We start from the raw sequence: 18819 nt of genomic DNA, 5'->3' as shown, positions 1-18819 counted from the left end.
TAAAAAGGCTTCCCGAAGTTGTTGCCGCTCTGAACAACGAAGTAACCAGTCTTACTGGCAAGAAACCTGCTGCTGCAATCAAAGAAAAGGCTGTTTCGTCAAAACCGTCCTCAAAATATACAAGACCTGTTGGCTTGAAAGAAAAAAAACTCCCCTCTCTCGTTAATGTGCGCTTTCTCTACCAACCTGGCGAGCTGGAAGGCGGCGTAAAAAGGGCTACAGATCCGATTTGGTCATTAAAAGTCTACAGCATTGAAAGGTCTGTTACTAAACCTAATCAGCCAGTTCTTTATTACTTGCACGATGGTCCAAAGCGCGGCTTCGTGCGTGAAGAATTGCTTGTTATTCCTCCAAATACACAGTTACCACCAAGCACTTAGTGTGCTTAAGCCCCTTGGGCTCAGAAAAGCTATAAACGTTCTGTCGGGGCCCCAGCCCCCTGCAACAAAAATACGAACCTTTTTTATGGGAATTTCTGGCGTTGCAGCCGGCGTTGCTACTTCTTTTATTGTTCAGCGAGTCATTTAAACACTTGCCCCTTCTCGGTACAGCAAAAAAAATGTTCTGTCTCCTCGTGTTTTGCGTCGTCGCTGTCACTGGTTTCTTTTCTCACAGGCCTGAGTGGCTGTATATCTATTAATTTTTAAGTTTGTCTTCTTTTAATTTTACCCCACTTGGCGGTGGGCTTCCCTTTTTTTTACTCCTCGTCTGGCGCCTCTTTCTTTATTTTGTAGTGACCGTACGCAAGCGTGTTTATTCCGTCTTCACATATCCATCGCTTTGAGTCAAAGTGGGACAGCGATTTTTTGTTTACCACTATCGAATACATCTCATGGTCATAGCTTCTTAGCATGTGCATTTCGTGAAAGCTTTCCTTATTTTTAAAAAGTGTATCTTTGAAGTTTTCATGATTTATCTTTTTCTTTGTCACACACTCTTTTACCCCCTTTGCCTTTTTTATATTTATTTCGCCTTCCGTCATTATTGAATACATTTTTGGCCTTAAACAAACACACTCTAAAATCAGTTTGCCTGCGCATTCGTCTTTCATTTTTCCCAACACCTTTTTGTTTTCGGTTGAATAAAGCGGATTCTCTTTCGGGTAGTCGCTTGTGTCGTACTTGTCAATGTTTTTGGCCATGTCCGCGTAAACGTCTTCTGTTTCTATCTCAAGCAAAAGGCTGTCTGTGTCTGTATACAAAAGATCGCAACGCTCTCCGTACTCCTTTTTCAGATGGTTGTAAAAGAAGTCATACATGCATAGCTTGCTTACGTCAAGGATAGTCATGCCTGTGTAGACCGGTTTATTAAGAAACAGCTTACTTTTTCGCATGTCTATTCCAACTAGATCGTTTGAAAACATTACATGCCTTGAATACAATGGGTTTGCAACTAATTTTCTTATTTTCTTTGTTTCGTCGCTGCGCACTATTCTTATGTCTACACGGTTTCTCAAGTTTTCCATTGTTTTTCCAAAAACTGAGTTATTCATTAGCTTGTAAAAGTTCTTTTCAAAGACGCTTTTCGCTTCTTTTCGGAATTCTGTGTTCATCCGGATGTACGGCTCCATCCACGCCTCTTGTTCAAACTCTAAAACTTTGTGCACTTTTTTGAGTTTCATTCCCTGTTTTAGATAAAACTGCAAGTTTCGGTAATGCACGACGTAATTGATTTTGTCTTCAAGCGTTAAAACAAGCTTTTCAGTGTTTGGGGGGTTTAAGTTAAGATTTTTTGTTAATTTATTTTGGTAAGGTGAAAACATTTCTTTGTTTATTTTCTTTTTCTCTGGCGCTAATGGATAGCTGTTTTGAGCCTCATGCAGCTCTTTCGGGTATTCCAAGTCCACCTCTAAAATCCATCCAGCTTTTGCATACTCTTTTTTTTGTCGTTATTTCTTTTTCTGTTGGCATAACCTTTTTCCATCTAAATCCACTTTTTGGAAGCGGCTTGCTCATTGCCCACCCGTAAAGGTTATTCGCATCGAGGTACGTTATGTATTTTTTTGGCTGTCTCGGGTCAAATCCCTCAACATAAGGGTTGTTCGCCTTTGCATACCTCTTGCTTACCATCGAAATCCCGCCTCTTATTCCCCTTTCGACAAAAAGATGCATTTCATAGTCTGTAAGTAACTCAAGCTCCACGCCTGTCTTTTTCAAGAGTGCGTCCCAAGCAAGGCCTGGCGTCGTGTAATAATTCGCGGGGTCCAACCCGTACTTCTCAAGACAGAGTTTTCGGAAGCTTTCAAAGACGTCGGCTAACAGGGTCACGTCAGTCTTAACGTACAAATCGTGGTAGTCGCCCAGGGTCTGGCAGCCAAAGGTTTCCCACACGTTTTGCGCGTGTTCGTACTCTTTATCCGTTATGTTCTCATCATTAAGTTTGCTGTAAAACTTTTCTTTTTCAGGCAAACTTGTTTCGCTAAATCTTTCCCATGAGTCCATGTATTCGTAAGGATAAATTCCCTTTTTGCAAAGAAGTTCAAAACTTTCATCAGACGACTGTGTTGAATTAGATTTTGTTATATTTAATTCCTCCTTCGGCATCGCTTTTACAAGTGAATCAAGACTTCCTTTAAGAAAGTTTAAGCTGTCTATAAAACGCAGTTTGCCAAGTGAAAATGTGATGTATTTTTCCATGTTGTTTGCAACACATTTTACTTCTTTCTGTGCCTCTTTTGAAATCTTTGAAATTGACTGCATTAAATGGTGCGCATCATAACCCCTCAGGTTGTGAAATGCAACTGGTATTTGGACCTTTTTCGGATCTAATCGCATCATAAAGTTACAAATGTTGTGTGCGGCTCCTCGAAACTTGCCTGTTATGTGGCAATGGTCTTTTACCACATCCTTGTAGTTCGGCTGGATAAGCGGCTTGTGGCACGCTAAGCAGTTTTTTTGGTTTTTCGCTGCTAATTTGTGTGTTTCTTTTTCAAGCTTTTTTAGCTTATAGTGGGTTTCGGTATCCAGGTTTTTTACCTCTTTTTCCTTTCTGTAATAACATTTTTTGTGCATCTGCCCAAAGTAATTAAGCTCCTTTTTGTTTCCAATCCAAACTGGCAAAGAGTCCAAAAAGTTTTGTTTCATTAGCGTTTCTTCGCAAATGTGGCAATTGGTTGCATTTTTGAAGTTTACCCAGTCTTTTGCCGTCATCACAAGAGGTTTTGGCTTTGACAATTCATATCTTATTTTTCTTTCTTCACTTAAAAGACAGTTCAAAAATACTTCAACGGCGTTTTGTCCTCTGTACACAAATGTTTTTTCGTGTTCACCATCACTCCTTACAACTGTGTAAGCAAATCCGCATGCCTCGTGCTGTTCTGTTTTGTCTGTGTAACTCGGCTTCATGTCTTTCACTTCTTCACCAAGGTCTTTTCTTTTCTGGCGCTCCTCGGCCGTTTCGCGTTTACACCCTTCTATTGGCCTTAGCAGTGCCTCCAAGTCGGCGTAAATTTGGTAAGGCGCTTTCATTTGTTTGTGGTAGTTTTTAAAAGAAAGAGTGTTTTTCCCCTTCTCCGGCATTTCGATTCTTGTTGGTCTGCCTTTAGCGCCATTGCAATATTTTTTGTGCTTTTCGAGCAAGTCTTCTCTTGTAAAACCTGTCAAGCACATCATGCAAAAGTGTTTTTTATGCTGATCTCCGGTTTGGTCATGTAACAAAGCACTTACTCTTTTTATAAAACAGTAGTGCTGTGTTAATCCTGACTCAATCAACATAAGAAATATACGGGGAATGCTATTTTCTTTTTCGCTTAATCTTAAAGGTATCACACATTCGTCTTCTGAGTCCCACCCAAGCACATTTATTGCAAGGTTTTTATTTTGCGCCTCAAGCCTGTCAATCTGCTTTAGTGGCGTTGGAAAATCGATTCCATTGTAGTTTATTCCGTCGTCAACTGGGTATCTGCTTGTTCTTTGCGGATTTTTCCCATCTCTTGGCGGAAATAATGCAGCTCTCAAAGTCCATTTTAGGCATTGGTTATCTCTGTTTTGCACGTTAATAATTGCTTTCTTGTTAGCTAACTTTGGGGGCAAAGGCAAATAAGTTCCTCCTCTCAATGGCTGATAACGCGCAACGTTGATGTACGCATTTGTTATTCTTTCAATGGCCCACCCAGAGCCGTTCTCTGACCAACCCTCAATTTCTCCCTTTGCTTTGTCAATAAATTTGTCAAACTCTTTTTTTATTTGGTCTTTGTCGTTTTTTAAAAAAAGGTGTGGTTCACTTTCTCTGAAATAGTGTTCCATGTGTTGCGTCTCACCGTCTATTTTTTTTGAAAATTTGACTTCAAGTCCAAAGCTTGCTTTTAAATTTTGTAAGTCATCAATTTCGCTTACCAAAAGCTCATAAAACTTTTTTTTGTTTTTTCTTGCAAAAGTGTAAAGATCTTTGTTGTTTTCGTTAGCTTCCGGTATGTTCATTTTCCATACACGGAGCCATTCGTTAAAATCGGTGTGGGCCAATAAAAAAGTTAAATTTCTTTGGGGGTTTTCTTGAAATTCACGGAGGTTTTCCTCCATCATAGCTTGCAAAACTTCTGACGAATATCTTGCGGCAGCCATTTTTCGGTGTATATACCTTAAAAATATTTGTTCAATTGATATTTATTCCTAGCACAGGGTTGGCCTTGCGAGCCCCGCACACAAAAGGGCTGGCCTTGCGGGCCCCACACACATGAGAGTTTTGGCATTGCGACCCCCGCACACATGAGAGTTACCGGTTGTGGACACAACTTGCAAAAAATAGCGAGGCGAGACTGGCGAGCCAGCGAGCCAGGCGAGCCCGAGCGGTTTTTTTGCAAGTTGTGCCACAACCGGTAACTCTCATGTGTGTTATACAGTCAGTATATTTCAAGTTTGCAGACTTGAAAAATATAAAATAGTATCAGCTTTGGGAGAAAGAGGCCACAAACAAGTGAAAACCTCCATTTAAAAGATATTCAAATTATTTTTCAAACTGGCAGCCGCCTCTCATTCGCTTCCGCTACTTCGCGTTTCGCACGTAGTTCGGGGAGCGAATGAAAGGCGGCTATATTGATCAGTATATTCGCAGGCTAGCCCATCGTTCGACACAGTGTTTTAAAAGTGGAACTATGAAACATGTCATTTGATCTTATGGCAGCGATTTTCGTGGTCCGGAGGCTATTATCAAACGATCAGCCCGTTTAGTAACGTGCCTGTGTCGTGCTACATTTATCGCACAAAATCACACAGATTAGTTTGAGGCGGCCTAAAGGTAGTTTGAGCAGGTCACTGGACTACATGGTAAGGCAGAATCAACTCGATAACCACTTAGCGATGTTGAACTGACGATTGTTCAATCGAACAGTGAGAGATGGTTTTGAAATCACTGGAACGGACGGCAATTTTGTTTGCATGCTTAAAATCGCTATTGCTTCTTCAAGAAATGGGATTGTGAAACCAGACAATTCACACAACGATGGCTTATGTTTTCTTTTGTCTTTTTTAAAAATGCAAAAAAAAAGTGAGCGTACAACTACAATTGTCTAAAACCCCAAACGTTGGATTTGAATAGTACATTATCCTCCCTGCTCACTCATTAGCATTAAGTATTGGGTAGTGACCCCTGACGAGCAAAGCTCGAGAGGGTATGCCGAAAGAACTAAGAGCAGCAGGGGGAGTGGTGGGTGGGCGCACCATCCATCCCTCATTTTTTTATTTATTATTATTCATTTCAGTACACACAAAGAGAAAAACAAAACAAAACAAACAAAACAAAACATAAAGATAAAGATAAAGATACGGTAACAATACTTCTTAAATCATCTATCCCTCGTATTAATTGACTTACTACACGTACTCTTACTGACTTACGTGCATAACATAAGGCCTCCACTTACTTACTATCTTTGGCCAACGTTCGCAACAACTGACAATTCTAATTAATTCCATTTTATTATATAATGCTAATGACGTCACTGGGGATGCTAATGAACTATGAATAGTACATTATCCTCCCTGCTTACTCATTAGCATTAAGTATTGGGTAGTGACCCCTGACTGCGCCTCTCCACAGACTGTGGAGTTATCAACCATTCCCTTCCTAACATACCTTCCAATGTTATTCCTTACACGTACCCATACCTAATCCCATACCTTATCCCATACCTCATCCCATACCTAATCCAATGCCTTCTTTCATTTCTTATCCCATACCAATCCCTCAACCCCATTTCTGAATTCGAAGCACCATTATTCTTGCTGTGACTAATTAATAACACTACTTGATTTCACACGAAAAAAGCCAAATTACAAAACTACGTAAGTTTTCTCTAGGGTAATAATAGGCTATAATATCCGGTTTATTAAAACGACGCTGAGGTCCAAACAAAGCAAGTCAGGATAACGCTTATACCACCCGACCCCACCACTTGATTCGACGTAATACAATGTAAGCGGTTTACGTTCCTCCAACCAACATGGGCCATAACAGATTCTAAAGTTACACGAATGAGATGTTAAATCTCCCGCCGTTTTCTAAAATTTCTAAGAAGTTGCTGCGCGTTAAAAGACAAACTGAAGCTGGCCTGAGCTGACACGGAGTCGGCGAGAATTTAATACTAACGTCACATAGTGTTAAAATGCTTCAGTTCCCATAATCGATGGGGCGTCAAGCTAGGTTAATTTTGGCACGAAAAGTAAAACTGTCTCGTACTATTCCTAAAACATTGTCCGCGATTGTTTACGCGATCTTCCGAGAGGTAGGAAGGTTCCCGGCCCACTTGCCCGCAACAAAATGAGTTAACCGTTAACTTTTAAACCAAAATGTAAGTGGTATTGGTGACTTAAGCCTTCTTAAGGTCTCTTACTAGCGCTGCTACCTTTGATGCAGGAGAACTGTGCGTTCGCGATCTTATTTTGATTCAACAGTGACTTAATATCCAACTCCATACCTACCAGGAGTCTAAAGACTTCCTTCCCTTGGAATTAATGAGGTGTTTCAGTTACCGACCGTTCGTAACCACATCGATAGTAAAACCAATAGTTTTGCCATTTAGAAAAAATTGTTGCCGAATAGAAGCTAATAGAGTGACAATCACTATAATAGTAACTGCTCTCCGACACGAACAGCCCAAAAGGGAGAACAAACATCTTTCGGTCTAAAGCCAAACGTAAACAGGAAAAGAGTCACATCCACAAAACTTTCAGTACCAGTAATTGTCTTTTCAACCCTCACATTATTACCGGCCAGCATAAGAGAAATGTAAAGGCTTTTATGCTACCAAAGCTATCATTGTATGCTGAGACGTATACATGGTATATGACGTATATGGTAAAACATGGAAACTTCGGAGAGCATGGGCGTTTATAATATCATCATATGACAATAAGCAATAATACCTGATTGTAGGCGTTTACAACTGCCGACTCTGTGCTGAGAAAAGAGCCAAGAGATAAAACAAATACCCTCCCAGTTCTTCGCAATTTTTTCTTTCCTAGCCAAAAGTTATTGACAAATTTACTTCTCAATCAAGGACCTGGCCAACGGCGCCAGACTTTTCCCAGTTCTAAGAATAAACGCTTGAAAATGGCAAGCAAAAAATTCCCATAAATTTGGGATAAATAGTTGACCCAGATAAAATAAACTCAAATTGCTCGGCAAGCGAGATTCTCCTTTGTGTTATTACAGGCCGGTTACTGTACTTCCTGCGCTAAATAATATATTTGAAAGACTCCTGGCAACGCAACTTGGTGATTTCTATAGCTCGATTCTATCGGACTATATCAGCTCTTATAGGAAATATCACAGTTGTGAAACTTTCCTGCTGCGCATGACGGAGGAATGGAGAAGGATCTATGGACTTGTCAAAGGCGTTTGATGTAATCCAACACTCTCTTCTTCTTGCGAAGCTCAAAGCGTACGGATTGGACCAAGCAAGCTGCGCCCTGCTTAAGGACTACCTTTCCTCAAGGAATCAGAGGGTCAAGATAGGGGATACTTTTTCAGGGTGGCTACATGTAAGACGAGGCGTGCCTCAGGGAAGCGTCCTCGATCCTATGCTTTTCAATATTTTCATAAATGACATTTTCTTGTTTTGCGGGGATGTTAAGTTAAATGCTTATGCAGACGATCACCAAATATATTCATCGGACAGTGATCCAATTGCGCTAGATGGGCGCATGCGTAACGCAGTCGAGACAGCAAACCGGTGGTACCGGCACAATGGAATGTTGGCCAATAATAGCAAACATCAGGCTTTGATCCTGGGAGAATCGGAACACACCTTCTCGTTTCCTACAAAGGACTCAATCGACATTTTAGGAATGAACATTGATAACAATTTAAATTTTCACAATTACATAACTCTTATTTGCAAAAAAGTCAACAACCAGTTTAATGTATTGCTTAGGTTCAGAAACCTTATTTCCAGAGACATTTTAGTAAAACTATATAAGACGTACATACTCCCTCATTTTGATTATTGCTCAACAGTCTGGCACTTTTGCAGTGCAAATAACAGGGACAAAATAGAAGCTCTTAACAAAAGGATTCTGAGATTCATTTTAAGTGGTTTTAAATCGCCTTATAATGTGCTGCTAGACAGGATAAACTGTCTCTCAACTTCATGATCAACGCATCTGTAAATTCCTTACTATCTTGTACAAAAGTCTATTTTTCAATGACTATCCAGCCTATATGAGAAACATGTTCTCGTTCCGTTTTACTTCATACAACCTGCGTGGAAACTATATACTGGAAATGCCCAAACCTAGAACTACAACTTTTGGTCTCCACTCCTTTACTTATCTGGCAACAAAAGAATGGAATTCTCTACCTAATTTTATAAGGCTATGTAACTTATCTGACTTTAAAAGGCACATCTGCAAAGCCAATTCATGAAGCATGTAAATGACAATTTTTATAATTAGTTAATATAAGTCAATTTTAAATATGTAAATAGTAATTCTTATTTTTATTTTTTGTTATCTATTTTTCGTTCTCCGAAATATTAGCTTGTCAAGCTACTGTAAATTCGAGTTTAAATAAAGTTTTATTATTATTATTATTATTATTATTATTATTATTATTATTATTATTATTATTATCAAGAACGTCAGACTACTTGTATCCTAACCATCACAATGAAAAGGTTTATCACTTAACACTTTTTTTTTCTTTTTTTTTTCCAGCCCAAAGCATATCACAAGGTGATTAATGCTTCGCGGACTATATATACAGCGCTGAAAGGGTTGTTTGGCGACTGTAAACAATGCTTTAACTACAAATGTCACATCAGGGGACTGGTACACCCCATCTTCTAATAGATGAATAAAATAAAAGTTTTAGAGCAAACAACAGGTTTGATCGCGATCAAGTACCAGCCTATTAGTCGACAAAAAATGGTTGCGAATCAGTGGATATCAAATACGATCATAACCTGATTTCTCGTCTATTTCAGAAAATTTGTTCTGTTCGGGGAATTAAGACAATTGTTCCCCCAAAATAGGTTTGCCTTTGAACAGAGTTTTACAGACATTGCGTCTTCATATAACTTGAAGATTATTTGGCACAGTAAGCTGTTATGGAAACAAGCCAAGGGTTTGACACTGCCACTTAACTCGACACCATAGTAAATTAATTATAAAAATAAGCGAAAATAAGCCACGACGTTTCGAACTTATCTTGAGTTCATTATCAAGTAGATATGAGTAAAATAACGGTCGATTTAAGTTTAAATGCAAATAGAGGTGATAGAGTATATTAGAATATTTTAAAAGCAGTGTTTCGCGGTCAATAGCGTTCACAGTGTTAGTGCGTGCGGTATTTTATTAGGTAAATACTTTCGCACGTATCGAGTCCGCCTGCGTGCATGTTTAGTGCTGGTTTTCTCTCGCGAATTAAAAGCATTTCGTTCACTAAACAATCCAGTTTCCCTTTGCATTTCTTTAAGACGGAAACATATTTCTTATGTCAGGACTCTCGACACCGTGGATTTCTTTTAAGTGCTTGCCAATTACTGAGGTTTTGTGTTCATCTATGCGCTGATGTAGATGTCGTGTGGTGTAACCCACATAATCAGCATCACACTGATCACATTTAAATGAATAAACAACGCATTGATTGTTCACCAAAGCAGGCTTCTTCTCTTGTAACTTCAGCTTGTCGCCGATCTTAGCACTTGTGTAAACCGGTTGTAGTTCAGTTCCAATTTTCTTCCCAAGATCTTTCAGCTGTTTGCGTACTGCGTCAGCGGATTTCTGTTCTTTGAAAGGTAGAGTAATCCGCACGGGTTTGTTTGTTTCTTGGTCAGCCTCAAAGATTTCACCACAGGGTTGGGCTACAGAATTGACAAGCGTTGCAGTTGTCGAGTTGACGAGGTTAAGTGGGTACTTGAGCTTTACAAACATCCGTTTGAGTTGTTCACATTCAACTGCAAAAGACTCCTTTGACGATGAGAGTCGGTATGCCCGGTTCAGCATGGTTTTCAATAGGGATCTTTTGTAACGCTGATCAACGTGGCTCTGGTAATGAAGGAGTGAGCCAGTATAAATTTATTTGTTGGTTTCCGATAGACGCTCGTTGTAAGTTGGCAGTCTATTTTCGCAATCATCATACCGAGGAACGGCAGCTTGTTGTTCTCGGCAATCTCCATTGTGAACTGTATACATGGATGGCATTCATTTAAGGTAGAGAGGAAGGATGTTGCAGCTGGTACATTGGCCATTGTTGCTAACGTGTCGTCAACGTACCGTTTACGTACGGTTATCAGTCTAGATTTTCACCAGGCCCTTCTCGATCGACTTCCGAAATTGGAACCTACGTGGCCTAAAACATCATTATTAGACCCTACTCGATCCAACTCTATTTATTGAATCCTCATCGCTCTTAAATATTCACCAGGCCCGTCTCGCAATCGATCCACTTCCGAGATTGGATCCTTATCAGTCTAGATTTTCACAAGGCTCTTCTCGATCCACTTCCGAGATTGGATCCTACGTGGCCTAACGCGTCATCACTAGACCCTACTCGATCCACTTCCGAGATTGGATCCTTATCGGTCTAACGCGTCATCACTAGACCCTACTCGATCCACTTCCAAGATTGGATCCTACTCGGTCTAACGCGTCATCACTAGACCCTTCTCGATCCACTTCCAAGATTGGATCCTACTCGGTCTAACGCGTCATCACTAGACCCTACTCGATCCACTTCCGAGATTGGATCCTTATCGGTCTAGATTTTCACAAGGCCCTTCTCGATCCACTTCCGAGATTGGATTCTACGCGGCCTAACGCGACATCACTAGACCCTACTCGATCCAATTCCGAGATTGGATCCTTATCGGTCTAGATTTTCACAAGGCCCCTCTCGATCCACTTCCGAGATTGGATCCTACGCGGCCTAGAGCATCATGACTCGACCCGACTCGCTCCTATAACGTTTTGCCTGAAACAAGCAAAACAAAAGAAAAACAAAATTTAACAAAATGGAAATATAAAATTAAATCATGCTGCAAAGTCGTAAAAACACCGCCCATTGTACAGAACGTCCAACACAAGAGTAATTCCCTGAGGACCCAACACAGGAGTAATTAATGCAAAACCAAGAAAAATGGACCACGCTAACAGCAAAATTACACCTCAAATACGAAAACAAAATTGCCGCCGGTAAAAATAACAGACAACTGTAAATAAAAGCCCAAAGATAACATTTGAAATGTAATGTGGGAACGCGCCACATGGGTGAGAAACAAAGGCAAACGAGTGGGCGTGAAAAAAGCCCTAACCGAGAACTGTAAACACCCAAGCAAAAACCTACAGCGGCGCTCAGCCGAAAAAAAATATGACAGTGCAAAAATTGCCTCCAAACTTTCCTTCTTCAGAGGCTTAGCGGGTACTTGGGACGTCAAAGCAGAACTTGTATTGGTATTCAGCAAACAACGGCTGCGAACAACCAGAGTTAACGCGTTAACGGCCGACGATACAGGAACCGGTGCAGAGACAGAAGCTGGAGGAACTTGAGTTGTCACAGATGGCTAAACTAAAAATAGTTGAGGCCGGATCCTGTCGTCCACGCTAGTCGGGAGCAGCATTTCGAAAAATGCGCTTAGTCTATCCATGGCCAACGTTCGCAACAACTGACAATTCTAATTAATTCCATTTTATTATATAATGCTAATGACGTCACTGGGGATGCTAATGAACTATGAATAGTAATTTGCATGCATTTGAAAATACTTCTTTACTGTCTCCGGCCCCGCGGTAGCAAATTGCACCACTGGCTGCGGATGTGTCAGTACAAAATCTCTGCCCGCGATCGATAACCTACAGTAAGAATATCTTTTGTAGAACTGAACGTTGTTTACCACGGAAAGGCTGCCAGAAGAGTTGAAGGTACGGTTCATCGATAAAGCATATTGAAGAGTCGTTATATGTCAATACGACTTCTGTAAATCACACATTCGTATTTGGGAATAGCGAATTTTAATTCCCAGTTTAAACATGAGTTGAAATGCACTGTGTAACTGGAGTTGAAATTCTTTATCTCTATTCTACACGCTGGTTTGTACTTCGGTGTAAGGTCTTCGGTCAGGCCTCACTGAAAAATATATAAGCTGTTCTTTAATTTATGTAGATTAGGATTTTAGCGTTAGCCATGCCAACATGACCAAAGCCATTACTATCTTATTAGAGATGTTTCGCATAAGCCCACTTCATATGCTAATGATCCGCTCTTGGTGGATTTAGCAGAAATACCCTGGAGACTACCCTTTCCTTTGTTTAAAGGACGCGAACAGAACTTTGTTGGGCAGATCTAGCAGTTGGAAACCTATGGCGTCATCCTAGGTGGTTTCGGCCAGTCGTTGTACAAGTCGTTGCAGAGGCACGTTGTGCCTGATTCATACTCTATTTAAACCGAGTTCCCGCAAAAGTAAAGTTGAGTGAACATAAAAAAGCGTAAGATGTTTTGAAAGTATTTTTCATTAAAAGGTAACCGTGACTCCATTGGGAATATGACAAAGAATTCGGAAATATAGATGAGTTTGTGTGAGGTAACACAAAACATGGATGAGCGCGTACATACACGGTTTGCAAGAATTTTTTTTTTTCTGTTGTTGCTTTTCTTTTTCGCCCGTCGCATTTCTGCGAAAAATAGAGCGCTTTCATTTTAATTGACAAGAAAATGATTGTCTTGAACAAAAACAACGGTTTGTGTATGTTCCTTTGCAATCAAAACTGGTCTCCTGGGGAATTCTACTAAATCCACTAATAGTAGATGATTAGCATATGGAGTGGTCTTATGCGAAACATCTCTATTAAACTGACTCTCTAGGAACCAATTGTAGACATAACGACATAACGGGCTTAGTTGGAACGTAATGACATAAGTATAACGACATAAGGTAATAATTGGACAGGATTTTTCTTTACGTCGTTATGTCTCTGGTGTGAACCAGGCCTAACAAAATAAAGTTATGCATCATGGATATGAACAATTGAAATTTCAGGTCCCTAGGAACCATTCGCATTTTAAGTGTTGCAGAAGTTATCTTTACATGTTATTTACATAATTGTGCGACTCTTCCCTTTGCGAACAGAGTGCTTTTTGCAGGTCTCTGTGGCAGCTGCTCCTTGCCAATCTCAGTAACGTAAAATTTTCTAACCAGGTTTTCATATATTCAATTCTGGGCCAGGGATAGGACTAAAGCCCAACGATGTCTCAACCAAAACGTGTCTGTGTGATTGGTGCTGGTCCCAGTGGCATGTCAGTGTTATATCACTTCAATCAACTGAAAGATCAAAGGAAAAGAAATTCCAGAAATTGTGTGCTTTGACAAGCAATCTGATTGGGGCGGACTTTGGAAGTACTCCTGGGAGACTGGTGAGTAGTTTTCAATCTCATTATGTCGCATTGTTATCCCCAAAAGAGGCTGTCTCTGTAAAAACGGTCTGGTCGATCTGCATGGCTTGAAAAATAGATTTCGCTCACTTCTTGTGTGTTGCAAGACTTTTATGTAGTTATACTAAAACCACAATCCGCTTGATCGGATCATTTATTTTTTTGAGTTTTTAAGGATTTTCAGTTTACCCGAACAAGCGCTTATAACGACCACTGTCCAAGCTCAAATTAACGACAACTTTGAACATGATTTTATAAAGAAATAACAACTTCTGTACCAAAAAAACACCACAGCCAGTAATATTATGTCTTTTTATTTTATCACCCCGACTTTTATGAACATTGAGCTCGAATCAAGCCAGCAACAAATTCATGCAAAACGGCTCAGATTCAAACTTTTTTTGAAAAAGGTAAGGCGGTCCGGTTATTTCAATTAAACCAACGCAGCCAAAAAGCAGATTCAATAGAAAATGTTCTAACAAAAAAAAAACCTTGCGGTATCGTCTTAATGAAATTTTTATAGCTGTGTAAACTTGCCATATATCGACGATCTTCATGTTTGCCGCCATTTTGAGTGACTTGCCTACTAGTAAAAATTGCCAGGTACATGATGTGTACATGTGATTACTGTTCATCAAAATTTTAAACCAACCGATTTTTTTCATGCAGTCGATTATTACGATTCTTGTACGAAACAACAAATAAACTACCTTAAGTTATTCTTACTAATTTTCGCGATAATTTTCGCGATTTCAAAATAATCGCGAAATTAAGTACGCGCGAAAAAAACATTGCGCGAAATTTAAACATGCGAAAATTAATACCATATTTTATATCAAAACAAGAAAAAATTTTTATGTTTGGAACTAAAAATATCTACTTTTAAAAATATCTTTTCGTCTTGTTTTTCACTAGCACTCTTCCTCTAATTACTGTTTCGAGCTTGTAAATTAGTTCAAACCTAAAGTTTCCGTTTGCAGACTCCTTGTGGTTACATTAAGCCAGACCTTTGCGTATTTCCAGCGGTTCCTTAGGCTTTGACAATAGATCCATAAAACACTGACAAAATCGCGAAATTTAATACACTTTTCCTCTAATTTTTCTTACAATCGCGAAAATTAATACTCGCGAAATTCGGCTCTCAAATTTCCTCGAAATTACGTACGCGCGAAAAGTTAGTAAGAATAAAGTAATACTGAAATGTAGGTTTTATAACTGATCCGGAACTGATCACAGTGTTTTTTATAAATATTATATTAGGTACTGATCAATATGGAGAGCCTATCCACGGAAGTATGTACCGAGGTTTGTGGTCCAATGTTCCTAAGGAACGTTATGAATATCCGGACCACACTTTTGACGAGCATTTTGGAAAACCAATTTCATCATTCCCGCCTAGGGAAGTTCTGTATGACTATCTGAAGGGTTAGTATTTTTCATGTTCTGTCAATATTTATAAGAGTTAATTTTACACAAGGATAAAATCGGCTATGGTTTAGTTATGAAAATCACATTTAAAATTATCTAACGAAGTATACACAGTAAATATTTTTTGAATCTGACGTATCTGCGTGGAGAGAAATTGACCTGTATACTCACGGAGGTTAAACACATCAGTTCCGATCGGACATCTGGCGCGAGATTAATTTATTAATTTATTTTCCTCTTTCTCAGGTCGTTGGACCAAAAATAATCTTCGACCTTGGATTCGCTTCAACCATGTTGTCCGTCACGTGACCTACAATGATTTCACTGACGACTTCTCAGTTATTGTAAAAAACCTTTCCGAAGACCGAGTATTTCCCGCCCAAAAATTTGACTACGTCATTGTGGCAACTGGGCACTTTTCAGTCCCCAATGTACCTTTCTTTCATGGAATAGACCGATTCCCTGGCCAGGTTCTGCACTCTCACGAATTCCGGAATGCGGCTCACTTCAAGGACAAAAAGGTTCTTGTGGTGGGTTCAAGTTTATCCGCGGAGGACATCGCTATTCAATGCCTTAAGTATGGCGCTACAAACATAATTTGCACTTGGCATCACAAGCCAATGGGCTTCCCATGGCCTCCTCAGATAACAGAGAGGCCATTGCTAACAAAGATTGAAGGTTGCACCGTCCATTTCAAAAACGGAAGCACAGCGGAAGTGGACGCCATCGTCTTGTGTACCGGGTATCGTCACTCCTTCCCTTTTCTTGAAGACAACTTGCGCCTAAAGACTCCTGGCAATAACCAATACCTTGCGGGACTTTACAAGGGCATTTGCTGGATCCATGGTGGGAACAACAAGCTTCTGTACATTGGAATGCAGGGACACTATACCTCTATTATGTTCGATGTACAAGCAAAATGGGCGGTAAATTACATCACGGGGGAACTTTCCCTTCCAGACAAACAAACCATGAGGAGTGACTGCACAGAATGGATTACCAGGTGATAATTATGATCATATGTCATCTTTTAAAAATAGCGGTCAATACATTATTCTGTTCTGGTTTATGTCCATTCCTGCAGTGAAACCCGTTCATCCTATCACTAACTGGCCTAGCCACTAACGGTGCTGAGGGCAGAAGTATGACGTGTCCCATCACGCCGGCTCTTATATCTGGTTTCCAGAGCATGAAGCGACTTGGAGTGTTTTTTCCCCCTCCCCCCCCCCCCCCTGGCTGGGATGCTAATCCATCGCAGGGTTAGCCTGGGGGCAAGGCTTTTCGCTTGGTAATTTGGAACGGGCCAAATTACCAAGCGAAAAGCCCTGGGAACGAGGTTGTAAAAAAGTTTCATGAATCATATGGTAGGGTGTTAAATTGTTAAACTTGGGGTCGAGGCCGCTACAATTGGGCATAGTTCATTTCGGATAATGCACCTTTAAAAGATTTATACATTGCTGTGCTTTCATATGGCATTTGCTACTTGTCCATCATTTACAAAAAAGTGACATCTGTACATACATCTATATTTTGTGGTATTTATTGCGGTTTCAGTAAAATGCCAACTCTGAAATTCAATCCTCGACCACCAGTTAACGCTTTTTGCTGCTGTCAATCATCTTAGCGGACCTCTCGGGAAACAGAAGCTCACTTCAGCCGGGTCAAAAAGTCACGTCTGTCAGTTGTGATTGGTAAATTTCGATCCATTTTGTTTGTTTCTGTTTGTCATTGTTCGTTGGCAGTCGCCATAATTATGATTGACGGCAGCGAAAAACGCAATCGTTAGTTGGATTTTGAATTTCAGAGCTCGCATGCGCACTAAATATTACAAACAATGCGAAAAAAATAATTGTTACATAGGAGCCTCCCAGTATGTCCAAACTCTCCCTAGTCTCTCTCTAAAAATTCTCACTAGCACTGGAAACTACTGACCTGTTATCTTTGATAATCTGTTGTCTTATTACATCACACTGTGTCCGTTTCAGAATGGGCGACCTGAATGGTCCTCGCGATAGAATAGATTACTCAACTGCCTACGTTGCTGATCTCGTTAAAGAATCAAACTACAGCTACGACTTAGACGCCGCGGAAATCACTCACACCTGGTACAATTCCAAAATGGCGGACATCCTGACTTACAGAGAGCATAGCTACACAAGCAAGTTCACGGGAACCAAGTCGCTAGTGCGTGACACTCCATTTATGAAAGCGTTCGATGATTCCATGCAGAACTACCTCAACAGCAACTAGTAGAAGAAACATTCTTGACATTTATTCGGAGCATCTACAGAATGTAGAGGGTTCATTGAAAAATCCGGGAGGAAGAACCCTAGCACGATTAGCCAAAAAAATGACTTTCTTTTTTCAATCTAGCTGTCTTTTTTCAATAAAATTAAAATACCGCTTTGGTCCTCATTTTTCGTAGCTCTCTTTTCTTTCAGTAAAACGTTCAGTCTAAGGTCTTTGCGCCCGTACCGTGTTCTATGAATATCCTTACTGTCATTAAGTTTTACCCCAGTGCTTAGTGTATGAAATCTGCTCTTTTTCAAAAGCACTGCGTAATATTTTGCATTATAAAATAACCGAGCTACTGAGCGCATTGTGATTGGTTGGTGCCTGTCATCTATTAGAGTTCAGACGCACAGATGACGTCACGGGGTGGTGACACTCGCGCGCGTGATCTGAGTTCATAGTCCAAATCAGAGTTGTCCGCAAAGCTTTTCAAACTCGCGGGGCCACAACAAGGCAAAAAGTTCAGCTTAATTACAAATCTACAGTGAGAAGTAATACGCCAAGCATCATTCACCTTTCGAAGCATTTAACTGGGCTAAACAAGCTTAAGAAGACAGTGAATTATTCGAGAAATTATCGAAATCTGTAAGTAAGTAAGTAAGTTGCCTTTATTTAAAACACGATTTGGATAAAAGCTTACAGCTTGTGGGGTCGTGTAAATTAAAAGTATTAAAAGTTAGAAATATTTACAATAATAAGGCTATTTACATTTGTATTTGATTTTAAAAATGTATGAAAAACAAGTGTGACGCATGCGTAGTTTCGACAAAAACGGCCACTGCGGCATTTTCGTCCCAAGAGAATTTGGTCACGTGGTCGGCGAAAAGAGTGTAAAAAAGAGAAGTTCTGCGGGATTACAATGCCACCGAGGAAGAAAATAAGAGAAAGCTCCTGCTCTAAAAATAATCGTTGTGTGAAGGCCACGTCCAACGTCACTGAAAAGAGCCATTTATTTTTCTTCCCTCTTCGATTGTCGATGAGGAAAGAACACTATTCAATATATTGAATTGTCGACAACTCGTTCCTTGCCGATAAGATTCGCGTTTTACACTGAAAGCACGATGAACAATCATAGCAAAACATTTTTCTCCCATTTATCGGGAAGAATATTGATGGAAAGTAGGAGCGCCGATATAAAAATTGGAACCGTGCCTAGCAGGAGAAAACCTTCTTGTATGGTCATGTAAATAGGTAGTGCCGTGCCCAAATGGTTAGCTCACAGTGCCAAAAAGTGCCGTG

At 40.1% G+C, this 18819-nt stretch overlaps 1 protein-coding gene across 1 annotated transcript; it reads left to right on the top strand.

The window, feature by feature from the left end:
• Positions 1-13536: 13536 nt before the first annotated feature.
• Positions 13537-17729, top strand: LOC144632190 (trimethylamine monooxygenase-like). Its single transcript, XM_078490790.1, is given in 5 exon segments — positions 13537-13762; positions 13764-13842; positions 15121-15285; positions 15535-16291; positions 17274-17729. Coding segments are annotated over 5 exon segments (1353 nt in total). The 5' UTR covers positions 13537-13675; the 3' UTR covers positions 17539-17729.
• The last annotated feature ends 1090 nt before the right edge of the window (positions 17730-18819 follow it).

The sequence above is a fragment of the Oculina patagonica genome, chromosome 1, assembly GCF_052425735.1.
Source record: "Oculina patagonica isolate OP01 chromosome 1, crgOcupat, whole genome shotgun sequence".
NCBI lineage: Eukaryota > Metazoa > Cnidaria > Anthozoa > Scleractinia > Oculinidae > Oculina > Oculina patagonica.
Note: the sequence above shows the minus strand (reverse complement) of the source record. Positions and strands in the feature narration are given on the sequence as shown.